The sequence below is a fragment of the Argentina anserina genome, chromosome 5 (assembly GCF_933775445.1).
Source record: "Argentina anserina chromosome 5, drPotAnse1.1, whole genome shotgun sequence".
NCBI classification, from domain to species: Eukaryota; Viridiplantae; Streptophyta; class Magnoliopsida; order Rosales; family Rosaceae; genus Argentina; species Argentina anserina.
The window spans coordinates 22,053,165-22,072,975 of record NC_065876.1 but is presented as its reverse complement, the minus strand read 5'-3'; the positions used below and the strand labels follow the sequence as shown (position 1 = coordinate 22,072,975).

General features: G+C 36.3%; 2 protein-coding genes across 2 annotated transcripts; both read left to right on the top strand.

Annotated features, from left to right (window-relative positions):
• Positions 1–574: 574 nt before the first annotated feature.
• Positions 575–8,918, top strand: LOC126793734 (dynamin-like protein ARC5). Its single transcript, XM_050520344.1, has 16 exons — positions 575–1,068; positions 1,276–1,398; positions 1,475–1,696; positions 2,390–2,523; positions 2,607–2,699; positions 2,877–2,940; positions 3,323–3,371; positions 3,552–3,634; positions 4,007–4,164; positions 4,330–4,390; positions 5,259–5,321; positions 5,421–5,521; positions 6,372–6,429; positions 7,070–7,411; positions 8,347–8,511; positions 8,607–8,918. Exons 1-16 carry the CDS (start codon positions 589–591, stop codon positions 8,694–8,696), a joined length of 2,286 nt encoding a protein of 761 aa, XP_050376301.1. The 5' UTR covers positions 575–588; the 3' UTR covers positions 8,697–8,918.
• A 2,056-nt stretch (positions 8,919–10,974) lies between these two features.
• Positions 10,975–12,198, top strand: LOC126794947 (NAC domain-containing protein 104). The gene is made up of 3 exons (XM_050521743.1): positions 10,975–11,200; positions 11,350–11,645; positions 11,807–12,198. The coding sequence occupies exons 1-3, from the start codon at positions 11,038–11,040 to the stop codon at positions 11,945–11,947; spliced, it is 600 nt and encodes a 199-aa protein (XP_050377700.1). The 5' UTR covers positions 10,975–11,037; the 3' UTR covers positions 11,948–12,198.
• The last annotated feature ends 7,613 nt before the right edge of the window (positions 12,199–19,811 follow it).

The window sequence follows — 19,811 nt, the reverse complement described above, 5'->3', positions numbered from 1 at the left end:
ATGTAAATTTTCATAATCAACTCTTTGAAGTTGTATAGAAGTTCAACTTAAAATAAATAAATTATATGACACTAGTTTACATGACCACACCGATACACATAACTGACATAAGTAATCTATTTGAGAAGAAACCCATTGAGATCCTACTTGAATGGATGGTGAGGATTCATAGAAATTCTAGTGAATAAGGATGTACGTGTTGTAAATCCTACAACAAAAATTGATAGATTGCATATAGTTAACCATTCCGCACGGACTCCAATTACATCGGAGTTGTGCTCGATCTCCCTCATGGTTCAAAGCAACTATTATCATTGTTGAATCACTCTGTAGCTCAATCTCCCTCTTAACATATGAACGAATCCATTTCTTTAAATCGAATTATATGATGTGATCATATGCTATATTTTTGAGTTAAAACTTACTCCTTCTCCATGTGGGAATTACCCATTTACTCACCCTATTTTTTTAATCCTAAGCGGTAACTTTTAATTGGCGGTTTGCAAAAAAAAGAAGAAAGATAACGATATTTGAATCCACACTCTCCAGTCTCCACACTCATCATTATCAGAGTAGACAAAAACAAAAATGGAGCGGAGCGAATGGGAGGAGCAGTGCCGGCTCTACGAGGCCTACAACGACCTCCACGGCCTCGCCCAAGCCTTCGACACTCCCTTCGACGCCCCCGCCGTCCTCGTCGTCGGCCACCAGACTGATGGCAAGAGCGCATTGGTCGAAGCCCTCATGGGCTTCCAATTCAACCACGTCGGCGGCGGCACCAAGACCCGCCGCCCCATCACTCTCCACATGAAGTACGACCCGGACTCCCACTCCCCTCTCTGCCGCCTCGTCTCCGACTCCGACCCGGCCCAGGCCCACCTCATGTCCCTCGCTGACATCCAGGCTTACATTGAGGCTGAGAACATGAGGCTCGAGAAGGAGCCCTCTCTGTTTTCCGCTAAGGAGATTATTATTCGGGTCGAGTACAAGTACTGCCCTAACCTCACCATTATCGACACTCCCGGCCTCATTGCTCCCGCCCCTGGCCCCAAGAATCGGGCTTTGCAGGTCAATTTCGATCAATGTCACCATTTGTGAATTTATTTTGACAATAATTGAATGTCGCATTGGTTTTTCGTGTTAGTTGTGTGTGGTTTTGATAAGCATTTACGCGGAGTTTGATGTCGATGAGTAGTAATTTAGGGTGTTGGAGCATGTTTGTGGTGAACTGAAAGTGCAATGGTGGTTGATTGATAGTTGTTAGATTGGTTTCAGGTGCAAGCTCGTGCTGTGGAAGCGCTTGTTCGAGCTAAAATGCAGCATAAGGAGCTCATTATTTTGTGTCTTGAAGACTGCAGTGACTGGAGTAATGCAACCACGCGAAGGGTCGTAATGCAGGTATTTGTTCTAGTGGTTGAATTTTGTTCGGCTTTTTAAAGGCGTTGAATTGAATATTTGCGTTGGTCATGTGCAGATTGATCCTGAGCTGTCCAGGACTGTGATTGTGTCAACCAAGCTCGATACGAAAATACCCCAGTTTGCGCGGTCATCGGACGTGGAAGTGTTTTTGTCACCTCCCACATGTATGCTTGATGGGTGCATCTTGGGGGACTCGCCTTTCTTTACATCTGTGCCGTCTGGAAGAGTTGGTGTTGGGCATGATTCGGTTTACAGATCTAATGATGAGTTTAAACAGGTGTTTTTTCTTTCTCGTTTTCAATTTGTCCAAAATAATGGTATTCATTAAGTAGTAATGGGTCCTGAGTACACTAGGACACATTAAGAATCTAATTATAAGTTTACTTTCTCACCACTTAGCTTTATCATCAGTTAAGAATCTAGGTTAGATATATACTGTCAGTATCTTATGGTGCATTTGTTCTGATGTCTAAAACACTTTTAGCCAGATGTTTAAGCTGGTTTCTGAAGTCACAATATGCTTTATGTTTTTTTTAAGATGCTTTTTTTATATCTAGTTTTTCACATGCTTGTAACTATTCAAAGAATATTTTCCAATGGTTAAAAATTTGGCTTCCAGAGAGTTATCTGCACACAATTTTCTTTCATAAGATATTGTTGTTTTCCTTTTAGTAAGTGTAAAACAAGCAGTGCCAAAGTTATACAAAATAAAATCAATTAAGATACTAGTCCTCATATGATAATCTTAATGAATTTTTACTGTAAACTCTGTGTTACTAATAGGCCTTCTTTTACAAGTCCCCCCCTTTTTTTTTTTGGATAAAAGCTGGTATTTGTGAACAGATAAAAGCAGAGCTACCCAAGACCTGAAGCTTTAATGCTGTGTATGAAATTAATTATAAGGGGAGATGTTGCAAGCTTAGAGGAAAAATTGTAAATTATATAATGTCTGTAATATATTCTGATACAGGCAATATCTGTAAGAGAAAAGGAAGATGTTGCAAGCTTAGAGGAAAAATTGGGCCGATCACTGTCTGTACAAGAGAGAAGTAGGATAGGTGTGAGCAAACTTAGGTCATTTTTGGAAGAATTGCTACAGAAAAGGTAAGAACCTTAACTATCCTGATATGTTCAAAAATAACTTGCTCAATTCTTGACTTTAACTGTTAGAGATTATATATTGCAAGGTATATGGAAAATGTGCCACTGATCATTCCACTTCTGGAGAAGGAACACCGGAGTGCAACAAGAAGGATGAATGAAATCATTCAAGAACTCAGGTTCATAGTTAAACTCGCAAAGCACCTTGTCTTAAAGCAATTTACAGTCCGGTTTCATTTCATTTGCTCATCATGAAATGGGAACTGCATATAAAATCAACGTACTGCAAACATTTCTCATTGTTCTCTCTATTTTATATTGGTTCCTAATTTATGTTGCATTTTGTCTTGATGCAGCACTTTGGATGAACTGAAACTAAAGGAGAAAGGAAGATTATTTCATGATATGTTCTTGACGAAGGTAACTTTAGTTGTGACATTGTCCTTGAAAAGGACTTACAGTTTGTTGTTAGTATGACTTTGGGATTGATAGTTAAGAGGCCACTTTATGAATTAGTGTAGGACCCCGTTAAAATGTCACCGCCATTGACTTCATGTTAAATGTGGTTGAAAGTGGATAAAGGCATTTATTCCAGTACTGTCGGGGTGGGAAGATTCGATTGGCTACTGATTTGCTTAGTTTGTAGTATTTCTGTCCTGACAAGTATCATTATCTTGTGCTAAAATTTTTATTTGAATTATTCTTTTCAGTGTTTGGCATGTGTTTTAACTGTTTTTTATGCTTCAAGTAGTGCTCACATTTTTGGTTTATCTCTACTGACAAAATTTATTTCATACCTCAGTTATCTATGCTATTGAAAGGAACAGTTGTCGCACCGCCAGACAAATTTGGTAAGTCAGTTCTATGTTGCTTAACAGACTGTATGTTAATGTTTACCAAGAAGAAATAACTTTTGTTATCGTCACCAAATATCAACATCAATCCACCACCCGCATTTGTAATCCTAATCTACTTCAAGTTGTGTTGTTCCTTGCCTGTATTAATACATGTATTACCCTACCTTTTTCAAGGCGAAACACTGCAAGATGAGAGGAGTAATGGAGGAGCATTTGTTAGTAGTGATGGCCTTCAGTTCCCTCACAAACTTATACCTGTGAGTTGAAGAATTTTCTGATAGCAATATATTGTTTATTAGAACTGTTCTGTTTTATGGAACTGTATTATTTTGTTTTGTTTTTTTGTTTTTTGTAATTGTTTTCTTTCTATTATAAAAGTTTTGCATTCGTTGCATGTTTTATTCTTAAATTTATGCAAAAAAAGAATTCCTTTCTGATATTAATTCTGCTCTTTTTGTAAATTCTGGGACTGGTTAGTGAACCATGAGAAAAAATCAGGCCACAGATTTGCCTGCCTCTCTCTGGTTATCTGAGATACTATCTATAACTCTTCTTCTGTGGTGGGTGCAAACTGAATCATGTTTGTAGACTTTATGTACAACTGTAAGAACTGTGTCCTCTGTGTGTAGAATGCAGGAATGCGTCTCTATGGGGGTGCACAATATCATCGTGCCATGGCTGAGTTCCGTTTTGTAGTTGGAGGAACAAAATGCCCTCCAATTACAAGGGAAGAAATCGTAAATGCATGTGGAGTTGAAGATATACATGACGGAACAAACTACTCTAGGTATTAATGCCTTCACGTTATTGGTCATACTCACACCTGTAAACTGGTCATATTTTTCCTTTTTTTTTCTTGTTCTAAATCATGCTTTAAGTTTTTCGTTAGTTGTTATTTATTTTTTAGCCACTGACTTGTTTCACTTTTCGACTATACTTTTTCTAAAAACAGGACGGCTTGTGTGATAGCTGTTGCAAAGGCTCGTGACACGTTTGAGCCTTTTCTTCATCAGGTAATGAACAATTTCTCTGTAATTTTCTAATTTTCATTTTCTGGTAATATTCTTCCTGTGACACATGCTCTACTGTGAGGTTCAGGTACTCGGGTAATTTTTTATCAGTTGTCCAAGATATGGACAGGAGTCTGATGTACATTGTATAATCAATAAAGTTTAAAATAAAAATCTTTTTAACTAACTGTTCAATGAATGGGTATTGATTAATTCATTAGGAATTTAGGATACAATTAAATATTTGACACCAGGAGAGTATGACTACCTTATAGGATCCAAGCCTTATTTCAAGGTCCTTTCAAGTGGTTGCTTGTTAATTAAATCTAGCAGTCTGTTGGTTTCACATACTGGATAAGTGGACAAGCTATTGTTGCTCCTAGGAGTAAATCAGGTCTTTCCGAGGACAGGAGAGCTCTGATATGTGAGTGAGGATCTACTTGTTTATGAAAATGTCATTGATCAATGAGTGAGGCTTACATGAAAAAAAAAAATTCCTATAGTTCTCTTACATGTGAGTGAGGTCTAATGAAAATTAAGAGATCTGATCTTCCAAAGAGCTCTGATATGTGAGTGAGGATCTATGTTTTCATGACTCAGCCATGGATCAATGACTTGTGCAGAGTATATTTGCTTCTAGCCTCTGTACTTGGAGTTTCCAATTCTGTGAACTTTAATTTTCTCTTTTCAAAATGATTGTTGAAGTGCTATAATCTGGATTGTGGTGAATTAGACTGAATATAAAGTAAATAACTTGTATGACCGGCATATGCTGGGATGATACCAGCTGGAAATTTTAGTTAGTACATTTAATTGGTTTTTACTTGTTGATAGTCATCTTGGGAATAATAATGTTTATCTACTATTGCAGTTGGGTGGTAGACTCTTGCATATTTTGAAGAGATTACTCCCCATATCTGTCTATCTTCTTCAGGTATGGGCTCCATAGTTATGTGGATTATGGTTTTTAAATCTTGGATGCATGTTCTAATATTTTATGCAGTAAAATCTTGATATTTCATACATCATGTAGAAAGATGGGGAGTATTTGAGTGGCCACGAGGTGTTTCTCAAGCGTGTTGCCTCTGCTTTCAATGACTTTGCAGAATCTACTGAAAGGGCATGCCGTGAAAAGTAAGCTCCTTGGTTTGTATCTCTTGTCTCTTGCTAAATTAAGCTCACTCGTGTGTGTGTGTGTGTGTGTGTGTGTAAAAGATGGGGTGTTAATAGATAAATAGTATCAAAATACAGTACATATAATACTAGTCAAAAGAATCAAAAGTAAAACAATTTTTAACTCAGATGTAAGATTTTATGTCCAATAGCTAATGTCTTCAGTGTTCAAATATTCACAATGACGTCTATCTAAGAGCCATCATCTTGAAAGATGTATTTACCTCCTGGTTATCCATGTCTTATAAAAGAATCAGGCATCATGAAATGTCAGCACACCAGTTACATTATCTATACTTTGTTCCGAACCTTTCCATTATGAGGCTTAATTGGTGTCTATTCTTTTTTGCTTTGTCATAAAATTTTCATTTAGGATTACACATTCATGTTCGCACACAATCAATTGCTTTATTTTGTAAACTATGAATTTACTGGGAATGGAAGTGATGCTCAAGTGTTCCCTGACATTAATACATGCCAAATGGCAAGCGTGAACATATATTCAATTCAAGCTTCCAACTGCTGATAGATTAAATACAATCTTGGAACCCACCTCCCCACTTTGTGGACCCAGGCTAAACACTGGGCTTCCTGCTAGTTAGGTATTGTAAGGGGGTTCACACCAGACCATGTGCTTCTGTGCTATATGCAGAGACTCTTGCAAAAACAATTATAATATATAATTTACTGATTGGTAAAACAACAGTGACTTGAGGTAATAGTGTATACCATAAAAAAAAATCAAAAATGCTTGTGATATTCTGATCTTTTCACTTTGCTACATGATCCTATGTGAACGTTTTTGCTGCAGATGTATGGAGGATTTAGTAAGCACCACACGCTATGTCACATGGTCTCTTCACAATAAGGTTGTCATAGTTGAATTTTTTAATTGCTACATGTTGTATGATCTCATCTCAGATTTGTCAACTCTATCGAAACTACAAAGATCCAATTGTGCTGAAAAAAATCATAGAAAGTAGCCTAGAGCAATCAAAATATTGTTTAAACCGAGGCAAGGTCTGGTAGAAGAATGTGGAAAACTACAAACAACTTGGTTTACTTTTGGCTTGGTAAAACAAAGAGTAACCTCACTAATTTGTCGTGAGAATTTACTAGATGTCTCTTACATGCTTACAACCCTTGTAGAAAGCTAGTTACTGATTCGACATGAGAACTAGAATGCTTGCCGCTGTACTGAATTCCATTTTTTTTATTGATTATTGCTGCCTGTGCATCAAATTTGTTTCTGAGTTATACTTCCTTTGGGTCTTAATAATTAATACATGTCATAATCATTTGTCAACTTCAGTGAGTTATAAGTTTTTTTTTTCATATTTCATTCCAAAATCCTAATTTATTGAGAGGCATACTGCAGAAACTGATATTTAAGCTTTGAATTTTTACATGTTTCCAAGTTATTGCAACTAAAACTGTCAGCAGTTTTTTTTTTCTGTGTAATATTTTTCCGTATACAGTTGTGTCTGATATCTCTTTGCATGCCTATAGAATCGTGCTGGGTTACGTCAGTTCCTGGACTCGTTTTCTGGAACAGATCATACCACTGTGGGTGGTACTTCTGTATATCCGGGTTTCTCTCAAGACTCAGCTGTTGGTTCTCTCGCCAATGAGAAGGACACCAAGTCACGGGCAGATGTGAAGCTTAGTCATCTAGCCTCCGGCACTGACTTGACTTCCATTCAAACTACAGAAACAAGGCTGGCTGATCTGTTGGATAGTACGCTTTGGAATAGGAAACTTGCTCCTTCGTCAGAAAGGATTGTTTATGCTTTGGTGCAGCAGATATTTCATGGCATAAGAGAATATTTCCTGGCCTCTGCGGAGTTGAAGGTATGTAATATCAACCATAATTGATGAAGATATCTCCTGTCCTGCTGCTTTAGGATGATGTGGTGGTAGAATATGTGCAGAAACAAAGTTAAATTATTCAAGAAATCTATTGGCTCCACAAATTTTGCATGGTTTTGATCAAAAGTACAGTTTCTTTACTAAGTTTCCCTCTTCCTCTTTGACTAAAGCTTGTGATTCTCTCTCTCCCTCTCTCTCTCTCTCTCTCTCTCTCTCTCTCTCTCTGTCACGCATATATGTCTCATCACTGCATCAATTCTACAAAGCGTGTACTGGGTGGGAAAGTAGGCAGCTAATTCTCACAAAAACCAAGAGATTTAGAGGATGGCAAATAATTTTCATTGATTAAGAGAATGATAGTTATTCAATCTAGTCTCAGATAAGAGAGGTTCATGTCTTTCGGTGATCTCCCGAATATAAAAAACCACTGATGAATGGAGACTTTGTTTCTGTCTGGAAGCCAAAAGGCGGCTTACTTTGTTTCTATCTGCGAATGCTTGGAATCTTTGTTGGTTAGAAACTGAAAGATGAGATAACATCCTTCTAATCAAAATCTGGAATATGGTGTATAACCATCAATTGAAAAGCTTTGTGAAATGAAAATCATCTCTTCCAGTTCTTTTTTTCTACACTTCACCATCATAACCTGAGCAGAAGAAGGTATTATAAATCTATGTATATATTGTAGATAGATACTAGAAGAGAGGTTGATCTTGATGCATTATGAAGAATCAGTTGTTTATATCAGATAAACTGAATCATTTGGTTTGTTCTGCTGATGTCATTTTCAATAAAGAAAAATTATGTGTTTATCGTCTTTTCTTGTCCTCACCGAAAACTTGTTGCTTGAGCTTGCACATATAATGATGTACAACTGTTTCCCCATGCTTGTTGAAAACTCTCAATTTTTCATGCAGTTCAACTGCTTTCTCTTAATGCCTGTTGTGGATAAGTTGCCTGCGCTCCTTAGAGAAGACTTGAAATCTGCCTTTGAAGATGATTTGGATAATATTTTTGACATCACGAACCTGCGAAACATATTGGGCCAGCAAAAGCAAGACGTTGAGGTTGAGCTTAAAAGGGTATCATTCTCCCACTCAATTTATTAATTGGCTGTCTCTTTCCTTCTTACTTGCTCAAATATTCACTCGTTGCCAATATGCTGTTGCTCTTGCAGATTAAGAGGCTTAAGGATAAATTCAGATCACTACATGAGCAGCTGAGTTTGCGTAGACGCACTGCTAATGCCTTTTATGATTCCTGTTGAGGGTTTCAGTTTTATCTTATTCATATGAGGAAGTACAATTTGCTGGCTGAAATACGGTAAGGTTTCGCTTGTAGTGTGTTTATATAGAAGTGAGCATTTTTTAATGACATGATTAGATTTAGAGGTAAAAACCCAGCCTGGAAAAAATCCTATATGTTTGAGTGGACAAAGTGGCATCTCTATATATAATTATATCACATATCATGCTTGGATTAGCATCCATCCTCGAGTTCTTTTCTAGTTTTCTTGTTCATCTATTTAAATTGTCACTTCGTGACGGAAGCCATGGATCTATACAATCCCTAACTTTGGCATGTTCTCAAGGTGTAAAACCTGGGAATCATAAGATAGTTTGGCAGAAGCAACTAGCTTTGGAGCCAGTGGTCTCTTTCGACTAAAAGTACATTTTGAAGTGTTTAGTATATGGATTATTAAGATTCATCACATCCACTATGCATGAAGAGCTTAGGTTATGCATTGCCATCTGTGTATAACTGTATAAGCATTCTTTATGAACAATGTCCTTAGAGAAAGTTGAACTTTATGGAGCTGATTTGTTGCTGATTGTAACATCTTCCAAATCTTCCTATTAAATATGAAGATGACCAGTCTTTAAGCCAAGAACAAAGCCTGAAGTTATGTGCCTAGTAATTATGAGCAAGGTAATAATTGGTATCTGGGCACACTTAAACTTCAAATTGGTCCCCGGCCAAACCCATATATTCTTTTGTGCCACGTGGATGTCAAGAGGTGCATGATCTCAGCATGAAGTGTGATGATGCTGACTCACATTTTTCATCTTATTTATTTATTTATTTTTTGGGTTTTTTCTTTCTAAATACATGTATACAGATTATGAATGTGGCACAGCCACTCACTTGTTATTGCAGCTGCTTCAAGTACAAGTCCTTTGTTCTACTCATTTGCCTTTCCCTTTCCCTTTGCCTTTTTGTCCTCTCTTTAATCCCCAAATTTTATTAGGATCTTCATTTGCTCATGACCTACCGCATATTTTTGGAAAAAAATTTCAGTCCTGTTCTGCCCTTGAATTATACTCAAAGGAGAAAAAGTACACTCAACAACTCCCTCCCATTGTGGCAGACTAGTGAGACCACTCTCCCTCGCTCGTTTCCGTCGTACCCTCCCCGCGATGATGTGGGAGCAATAGGGTCAAATCTATTAGAATTCGATGCCCTGAAATTCTTGGACTGACAGTCACTTATCTACGCTGCTCTTTCTAGTCTTCGATCATTATCCATTCATCAGTGACACAGGAATGGCATTGTGTCAATTGTATGGAAGTAACGATCGAGCCTCCTTCATTGCTACTTGGATATGTGATTGAAGTTATGATAATGACACAGGAATGACATTGATTAAAGATATGATAATGACACAATCAATTCCTTTATATTGATTGACGATTGGTCATTTGCGAGTTAATCCACCATAACAGGATTAATACGCACAGGTTAAAGTCAAATAACTTACGAATGACCTACAATACTTACCCCGAATATGTCAAATCAAGAAATGTAGTTTTTATAGGTAATTCTTCAACAAGGAATAACATATTGCAGTAATGATTTATACACACACACACACACACACACGACACAAACAGTAAATAAAATAAATTAGAGTGTATACTACAGTAATTATGCCCGAATACTACAGGGTACATGATACAACAATAACTTGATGGCTATAAAACTCATTCAAATAAGCCTGAAACTTTAAATCACACGGTACATGGCTATTGTAGTAATGATTCTTGAGAAGCCATGTCTTGCGTTAAACAACATAAAATGGAAATGGTTAAATAACGTACTGAACTCTCTTTGTATGTCTGAAGTGGTCAATTGTGGATTTATATTGGCACAACTTCTCACTAGATAAGTTGAATGTTGCTCAGTAGTGTAAATTAAGAGGTCTTCCCAATATAATTTCTCATAAAAAGTACTTCATTCTTGTATAATTTGTATAACAATTTTGTTGGCATAGAAATATATATGTCCCTCTCATTTCAAAGCACTCAGTATCTATACAGGTACAGTTGCCCGCCGCCTGTCATCTCAGAGCACTTTTATCGTCATCATTAACTAAAACAATCAACTCTTCCCCATTTGTTATAAAAACCACCACCTTTTTCACGTCACTCATTCACTCACTTATCTTTTTTTTTTCTTTTTTTTCTTTTTATTGTTTTTCATCTTCAATTCATCTCCCTCTATCTTGCTTTAGAGAAGCTATAAATACCATCGTCAGCTAAGACTTCGTTTACACGCTAGCTACTATTCTTCTCTTCTTCATCATTTTCTACTTGTTCTGCTTTGTTGTGATGGCAGATAACCCTTTTCAGCTCCCTCCTGGTTTTCGATTTTTCCCCACAGACGAAGAGCTCGTAGTCCATTTCCTTCAACGCAAGGCAGCTCTCTTACCCCTCCACCCCGATGTCATCCCTGATCTCGATCTCTATCCATACGATCCATGGGAGTTAAATGGTACCATATTTCCATGCACTATTCCTATATATATATATAGTACAAGGACTTCTCTTTTTCTTATTTTTCTCCATTACTTAAACCATGCTAATTACTTTGTTTACTGTACGATGTACGGTAATTAATACATGCATGTAACATGAACACAGGTAAGGCTCTGTGTGAGGGTAAGCAGTGGTACTTCTATAGTAGGAGGACGCAAAATCGGGTTACGAGTAATGGATATTGGAAGCCATTGGCCACTGAGGAACCTATCATATCTTCGAATTCTAATAACAAAGTTGGAATCAAAAGATACTTCGGCTTCTACGTTGGAGAAGCTTCTTCCGGGATCAAAACAAACTGGACAATGCATGAGTATCGTCTCTCTGCAGTTTCGGATACTTGTGCTTCATCTTCCACCACTAGATCATCGAAGAGAAGAGGGCACCGGAAAGCAGTTAATGTAATCGCGCTCGCAGCAAGAAATAGCTAGCAAACTTACTCATCTACTCTACACAAACACCATTTTCCCTCACATTGCATGTCTGCATGTGAATTTTCATCGAGCATAAGTATACGTACAACATACGCGACGTGAACTAATATACTGTTGTAATTTTTCAGGACCATAGTGGATTTGTGTTGTGTCGAGTTTATGAGCGCAATGAAGATGACGACGATGATGATGACGGGACAGAGCTCTCATGTTTGGACGAGGTGTTCTTATCGTTGGATGATCTTGATGAGATAAGCTTGCCAAACTGAGATATGAAACGTACGCAAGATCGAGGGTGATGAGAAGATGATTTGAAAGACCTAACTAAGTGCGCATGCCCCATTTTATATTATGAAACTTTATCCAATGTATCATTATTTCACTATGCTACTACTGCAACTAGCTAGGCTAAAGCTAGTAAAAATCTTGTAAATAAATTCCATTACATGCACTTCGAGTGGCAACTAACAATGGTATTCATCTGCCAACTTGCATTATTAGAAAATGACATTGCGTTTGAGAATTCTAATCCATTGTCTCCAGATGTCATTATAGTTACTGTCGTTATTCATTCCGCAACAGATTAGACATTAAACACAAGAACATAAAACGTTTGAATCATTGTGTTTAAATGAAATTACAGGAGATATATTTGCTTACCAATTTTCACATCTTTAAGAATATATAGACATATTTATCATCGCATTTTTAATCGATCGAAGATATCACAAAACTTGCATAGTTTGCATAAATACAAAAAACGTGCGCAGAAGTTAGATCGATAAGCATGTTTAATAGGAGAATAGAAACAGATCAGCATGCAAATCCAAAAACAGACGCAAAGGGCTTTTGGCCAAGTCCACTCCTGCTGACACGTGTCGGCGGTTGACTTGGGGAATATGGTAATCCCACGTGTGAGAATAATTGTGAGAAGGGAGAGGAGCCCACGGAGCACTGTAATGTTGTAAGTTTGCAGCGAAATGGGGCCCGCAGGGGAGATGAGTTTGAGCAAATGCACCTCGAAACTTTTACGGAAGATTTGGTGGCTGCTTAGGGGAGCATGGAGTCATTCGTGATGCAAGAACTCACGTGCTTCGCACGCATATGCCGCTCCATTTTACACATTTGAATGTCCGTTGGAATAGCATTGGCAGGGCCGGCCTGAGGGAGGGCAGGCTGTGCACCCGCACTGGGCTCAGAAAAATCAACTAAATTGTTTGGTGTAAAAAAGTTCATTTTTTATAAAGACTTGGTATAAAATGACCTATTTTTTTCAAAATTTGGAAAATTTATGCAAATTGTCGGCCTTTTTTTTTCCCGCACTGGGCCTTAAATATCTCAGGGCCGGCCCTGAGCATTGGCAACACTAGTAGTCTATGTACTTAACATCCAATTTGGTCTGAATGGCTTCGAGAGTTTCGGAGCTCACAAAAAACTCTCTAGAGAGAGACTTGTTCTCTAGGCGTCAGCGGTCCTCAGCCGAAGCCTCCTTCTGATCGTTGCCTGAGTTCACAAGCAATCTTTTAAATGCGAGATACGGAATCAGGTTCAAAAAACGTTTTGTGTTCCAGAGTTGATCTCAGGCAGGGGTATCGTAGGCGTTGGAGGTGGCCTCTCGTCGTCGAAACTTGACATGAGTAAATTACGGGATTGCTGTTTTTGGTGGGATCTCTGGTGGACAGGGAAATGTGGGCATTGGAGTTGGCAATGCAAATAGGGGCTACACGCGTTGGATGTCTGGGCTCGACAAGTAGTTTCTCGAGGTCTAGTCAGAGTGCCAAGCAGTTGTGATCGGAGTTGGTGGCATAGTGCTACGCTAGGCTTGGCGGCGTTTGCTTGGATGCACTTCAGCTATGGATTTGGGCCTATTTTTTAGGGGACGATCAGGTCTTGACTTGGGCCTTTAGTTCTAGACCATCATGCATGATTGTTATGAATTTTGTCAATAGTGACGTAGACTTTAGTTTTTCTGAGCAACAGTTAGTTTTTAGCTACTTAATTTTATTATTATTTAACAGTACACTAATTGAGTTCGCAAACTGTAATTCGTTATCCCGGAATTAGGTAACCAGTTTTTTAGTTTCTACTTGGCTTTTAAGGAGCGTGGTTGTTTAATAGTAAAATTAACTGGTCATGGTGTTTGTAGCTTCTATTCAAATTTTTTTTAGAGTTCGGCATATGATATATCATGCATTTTGGCCATTATTTTTTAGCAATCTAGCTATATTTGATTTAGAAAAAATAACTGGTCACACTTTTCGTTATTTCACTTGTTATTAAGCGGATTAATTTATTAAAAAATTATTTAATAGTACTAGATCATATTTGAATTAATCAAAAACTCATTTTTCATATTTCTTATACAAATTAGGACATAATCTCAAGCTCAAAGAATAAGTAAAATAAAACTAATTAATTAATTAATGTAAAAATATCTAAAATACCCTTATTTTCATGAAAATTACAATGTCAATCATAGATCTAATAAATTTCTCTCTCCTCATTTTTTAGTTTTTTCCGGCAAATTTAAATTTTCTGGCCAAATCACCGGCAATTTGGAGGTGAGCCAATATATAAATTTAAGTACCATATTGCATATGTTTTGAGAAATTTTGAAATTTCGAATTTTGCTCACCAAAAACCAGAGTAGCAGTTAGTTCCTTAGTCGATAGTAGCAACTAGATTTATAGTCGACAGTAGTAGGTACATTCTAAGTCGACAGTAGCATGTACCTTCCAAGTCGACAGTAGCATGTGACTTTCAAATCGACAGTAGCATGTGTCTTCCAAGTCGACAGTAGCAACTAGTTTTTAACTCGGCAGTAGCAATTAGTTTTATAATCAACAGTAGCATATAACTTCTCCATTGATAGTAGCAAACACTATGGGTTAAAGAGTGGTAAAAAAGTAAAATATTTTATAACATGTGTCAATTTGCCATCATTTGGTCCTTATTTGTAAATTTTAGTTTTTATTTATTTTATTAAATTAAATGGTGAGTTATTTGTAAATTAAATTCTTATATGATACTTTTGAGTAATTTGTTATTAATTTATTTTTAATTACGTCTTCTAATTTCAAGTGCCCAAATTTAGGTCTTATATTGTTAAGTGTTCGATATGTGTCATGGATTCATAATTGATTAAAGTTAAGATCTGTGTCCATGTTTTCATGTGTACACAATGGTCTAAATGGTGGTTATCGGCATCGTATCAGTTTTGTATAATAAGGATATACCGAGATATATTGGATTATATCAGATTATATCGGATTTATCGTTTTTGCTAATTTTTAATTAAATTTAATATATTTATAAACATATACTTCAAAATATAGCAATAAACTTGAGAAATTAAAATTTATATTTCAAAATGTACCAAATAAACTTCATAAACAAAAAATATTTTATTGTTTTGATAATTAAAATATATAAATAATATTAATTAATAAAAATAGAGGTAATTATTCATCATAAACTCTCTCATCATCGAATGTTATCGATAAATCTTTCATTTTCTTTAAATTATTTTTTCAAACCGACGTGGTTTTAAAATTGTTTGTTTTAAAAAACACCGATATATCGGGTCAAACTCGGTTTAACCCGATATATCGCTCTTTGACTTGATTTTTCGGGTTAACCGACATAATCGGTTTAACCCGATATATCGCTCTTTGACTTGATTTTTCGGGTTAACCGACATAATAGACCGATAAAAAACTTATCGTATCGTTTTCTTAAAATTTGGAATATATTAAATATATATCGGAATATTTAAAACATTTAGTGTACGTAATTGGATTTGTTAATTGATTGCACGTGCAAATCTGAGACCGATAGGTTGCAGGTGAGCGAGAGTTTTCGGATTCGGTTTTGCTCACCACAAGCTCTAAGGTGGTGATACCACGCACTAGAAAGTTGCCACATATAATAAGCCATAACCACGTACTAACTATAGTCTACTTAATAAAATAAAGAAGAAAAACTTTAATTCCTATTTACTACTCTCTAATTTTCTTTCTTCTCTCTCTCACCACCACAACTGCAGAAGTATGCAACTATTGATAATTAACCTCTCTCATCTATTAAAAAAAAAAACCTCTCATCTCCAAAAGGTTTTCTTATCATAGTCACACATGTTCTTCTCAACTCCTCTCTGATTCCAATGTAATCCAACCACGGGCACGTAAGTAAGCTCAGAATTTTAATCTCCTCTTTCTCTTTTGGGTGTCGGCGAGAGAAAAAGAATGAAAAATTTCTCATTAAACAAATCAGAATTATTAACTTTAAAGTGAATCTTTGTCAATATAATATATACAATTGCTAATTCATACCATATTGATCGAAACGGTAATTGCAAAAACTACTTGAGTCAAAGCTCTTCCATGGTTTATGAAGTTCAAGCAAGAACCTTTTCGCTCTTAACATATATGGAATTGAGGTAGGCGTTAGAAAAATTGGAGTAGTAGCTGATGATGATCATTGTAGAACGAGAATCTGAAAACAAACAAGAATGCAGATACATGTACAAATAAAATGTAATTTATTGATAATCAAGCGCGGGGTTATAATCTTTGTGAACTCCTCTAATTCTATCTCTGTATGTGATTTGGCTCAAGGGTGACATGCACTTGATCTTGAGAATTTGAGTTTGATTTGGATTTGAATTTAATGAAGAACAAGAGATTTGGTAGCTTGATGATTCTTCGTGGACTTGAGTTTGGATTTGATGAAGAACGAGCGATTTGGTAGCTTGATGATTCTTCGTGGACTTGGGAGACTTCGGGATTTCTCGAGAGTGATATTGCTCTCTTCTTCTCCAATGTAAAAAATCCCCCCTCTCTTTATGTTGGAAGGGGTATTTATAGTGTCAAGACTATCTATTCTATAGAATATTTTAATGACACTAAAATAATAATATTTCTTTAGTTGTATAATTAAATCAATATGTATTTTCTGATTAATTTAAAATTAGTTATGAGAATAACTAAATTAAATATATTTAAATAATTTATTTAATTATAACCGTAAAGAAATTTATTAATTTAATCAAATGTCCGATTACCATTTCGATCGTCAATAACATTCAATTTTCAATTAAAGTCGGAATCACGTAGCTTTGATTACGATCATCCGTTTATGTGCTAACGTGAATTTTATTCGGATTCGTACTGACTTTGTTGACTTTTGGGCCACGTGTGCAATTTTATCAGGTTCTTGGTCGATTTAATCATTTAATGAAAATGATTTATTTCATTAAATTTCTTGTGTCTACAATCATATCAAAAGATGAGAAGAAGATGATTGGTGGAGAATGGTGATAGACGACGAATTAATCATAGTTAATAATAGTTGTGTATGGATACACGTGTCCACATCTGATTAGTTGGTGTTATCACCACCAAAGTGCTTTGGGTGAGCAAAATCGAATCTAGAGTTTTCGAGCGGAACGGTCACACATTAGAAAAATGACCGAGAAGAGAATGAGTATGTGTTTTTTTTTAGCAGATAAATGAGATAATTGTAAATCAAATTACATGATATGAGTACAAAACCAAAGATCATATGCATAACAACTAATCGTTAACTTAGTGAATGAGATTAACTTACCATCTTCATGAACGACGACACCGTGATCCATTGTGCCTTAATCCGAAGTCACAAGGTGCTAGGCAAGGTCTTCTGTTAGTCACTACTCTTTGCTTTCTCAATGGACAGAAACTCACGCAAATAACTCGTAGTGATAACAAGGACGTTTACCATCTATATATAGAGAATCTTTAACCCTTAAGAGTCCTTCCATTAAAGACATCTTGTAAGTTAAGTCATCTTATTTAGATTCCTGATTCAATACTGATTTGTAGTCTTGCTTCTAGACTTAAATTAGGATTCCTTACCATAATGATATAATATACGAAATCATTAGGAACTAGATTTGATACTATCTTTGTTTCCATGTAGAAATAGATTATGACATTAAACATGATAATCATATAATATGTGATATGTCCAAAATTGATCTAACAATCTCCCACTTGGACAATCACTTCCGGTTTATGAAAATCAAGTTCCTGTAATATCAGAAACTATACTACTTACTGTAGTGCGCGCCAGAAACAATTGAATCAAAAATCTCATCACAACATGGTCACCTTGCAGTTACTTATGCAGAACAACAAACGAGTTACATTTTAACAAAAATGCAGAGTTTCTTTGCTACAACATAAGCTCCTGCAAAATAGATATGTCCAAACCCTCAGTATTGAGATATATGTACAATGTGTATTAACAAGTATAGAATACATATAAATCAAGTCCTACCGTATGTTCTAAAACCAGAACTTCAAGCAATAAACTGGACACCAATGACTTTATAACTTGCTTGAACCATATCATCATGCTAGACATGATTAAAGTCATCTGATATGCAAGTATATATACAACTGTAACTTATTTGTGTAAGTTTTTTTCAGAAACTAATGTAAAGCTGCAGCATGACATAACAATTCTGAAATACCTCAAGACTTTATTTAAAATAAGGAAAACTGTTATCACAAAGATAATTAAAATTAGAACTCAAAACTTGTAAATTTTAGTTTGCTCCTACTGGACTTAGCTCCCACTAACCTTAAGCATCTAACTTAGGCAAAATGCCTATGCTCTCTATGTGTTTCTTGAACACTTTAACTGGTAATGCTTTTGTGAAAGGATCAGCTAGTTGTGAGTTTGTATCTATGCTTAGAACCACTAACTCACCCCTTTTAACCCTCTCCCTAACACTGTAATACTTTAAATCTATATGCTTGGAATTGCTAGATCTCTTATTGTTCTTGCAAAAGTACACAGCTGCCTTATTGTCACAAAAAACTTCTAATTTGTCTTCTACAATGTGACTGAGTACTTGAGTCTGCTGTAGATACCTCAACACCTTTTTCCCTGCAACCCAGTGTTCATAACCTGGATTAGATTGAAACCTTGATAACATCCCAACTGCAAAAGCTAAGTCAAGTCTTGTGCAAACTTGAGCATACATGAGGCTTCCAACTAATCTTGCATAAGGCTTTGACTTCATGTTCTCCTTCTCAGTTTCAGTTTGTGGCTGTTGACCTTTCGTGAGCTTGTCACCTTTAGACATTGGAACTTCTCCTCCAGAGCACTGTTCCATACTAAATCTCTTCAGAACTTTAGAAATGTAATTTTCTTGGGACAATCCCAACAGTTTCTGTGTTCTATCTCTTTTAATCTCAATCCCTAGTACATATGATGCTTCACCTAGATCTTTCATATCAAAATTCTTTGACAGAAAGCTTTTGGTATCTTTTAGCAGTTTTAGATTGCTGCTAGCCAAAAGTATATCATCAACATATAGTACTAATAAAATAAATTGATCTCCAACTGTTTTTAAATAAACACACTCATCAACTAGATTTTCAGTGAAGCCAAAAGAGGAAATCACTGAGTCAAATTTCTTGTACCACTGCCTGGAAGCTTGCTTGAGTCCATAAATTGATTTCTTCAGCTTGCAGACCAAATTCTCATTCCCTGCTTCAATAAATCCTTCTGGTTGTTTCATGTAGATCACTTCATCAAGCTCTCCATTTAAGAAGCCTGTCTTGACATCCATTTGGTGTAGCTCCATATCATAGTGTGCAACTAACGCCATAATAATCCTAAAAGAATCATTACAAGAAACTGGAGAAAAAGTCTCAGTGTAGTCTATTCATTCTTTCTTCGTAAATCCTTTTGCAACTAACCTTGCCTTGTGTCTTTCAGTGTTTCCTGTTGCATCTTTCTTGGTTTTGTAAACCCACTTGCAGCCAATTGCTTTTTGACTTGGATCAGCTTCAACTAATTCCCAAACATCATTTTTCTCCATTGACTCAATTTCAGATTTCATAGCTTCTTGCCACTTCTCTGACTCAACACATTCTGTAGCTTGAACAAAATTTGTTGGATCATTGTCTTCTGCACAATCTTCTACTACGTCTGCCTCAGTTAGATAACTGACAATGTAAGGACAATTTCCCCCCTCCCCCCCAAATTTTGCTTTTCTGACTCTTTCGGATCTTCTAAGCATAGGATTTTGAGGAAGAGCTGGAATTAGATTATTTTGAGGTTGTGGAATTAGATTAGGTT

Coding starts and splice junctions, on each gene's coding strand:
- LOC126793734 (XM_050520344.1), top strand. CDS start 589: ATGGAGCGGAGCGAATGGGAGGAGCAGTGCCGGCTCTACGAGGCCTAC. Junction 2,524..2,606: donor GAAGAATTGCTACAGAAAAG/GTAAGAACCTTA, acceptor ATATATTGCAAG/GTATATGGAAAATGTGCCAC. Junction 5,322..5,420: donor TATCTGTCTATCTTCTTCAG/GTATGGGCTCCA, acceptor TACATCATGTAG/AAAGATGGGGAGTATTTGAG.
- LOC126794947 (XM_050521743.1), top strand. CDS start 11,038: ATGGCAGATAACCCTTTTCAGCTCCCTCCTGGTTTTCGATTTTTCCCC. Junction 11,201..11,349: donor CGATCCATGGGAGTTAAATG/GTACCATATTTC, acceptor ACATGAACACAG/GTAAGGCTCTGTGTGAGGGT. Junction 11,646..11,806: donor GGCACCGGAAAGCAGTTAAT/GTAATCGCGCTC, acceptor GTAATTTTTCAG/GACCATAGTGGATTTGTGTT.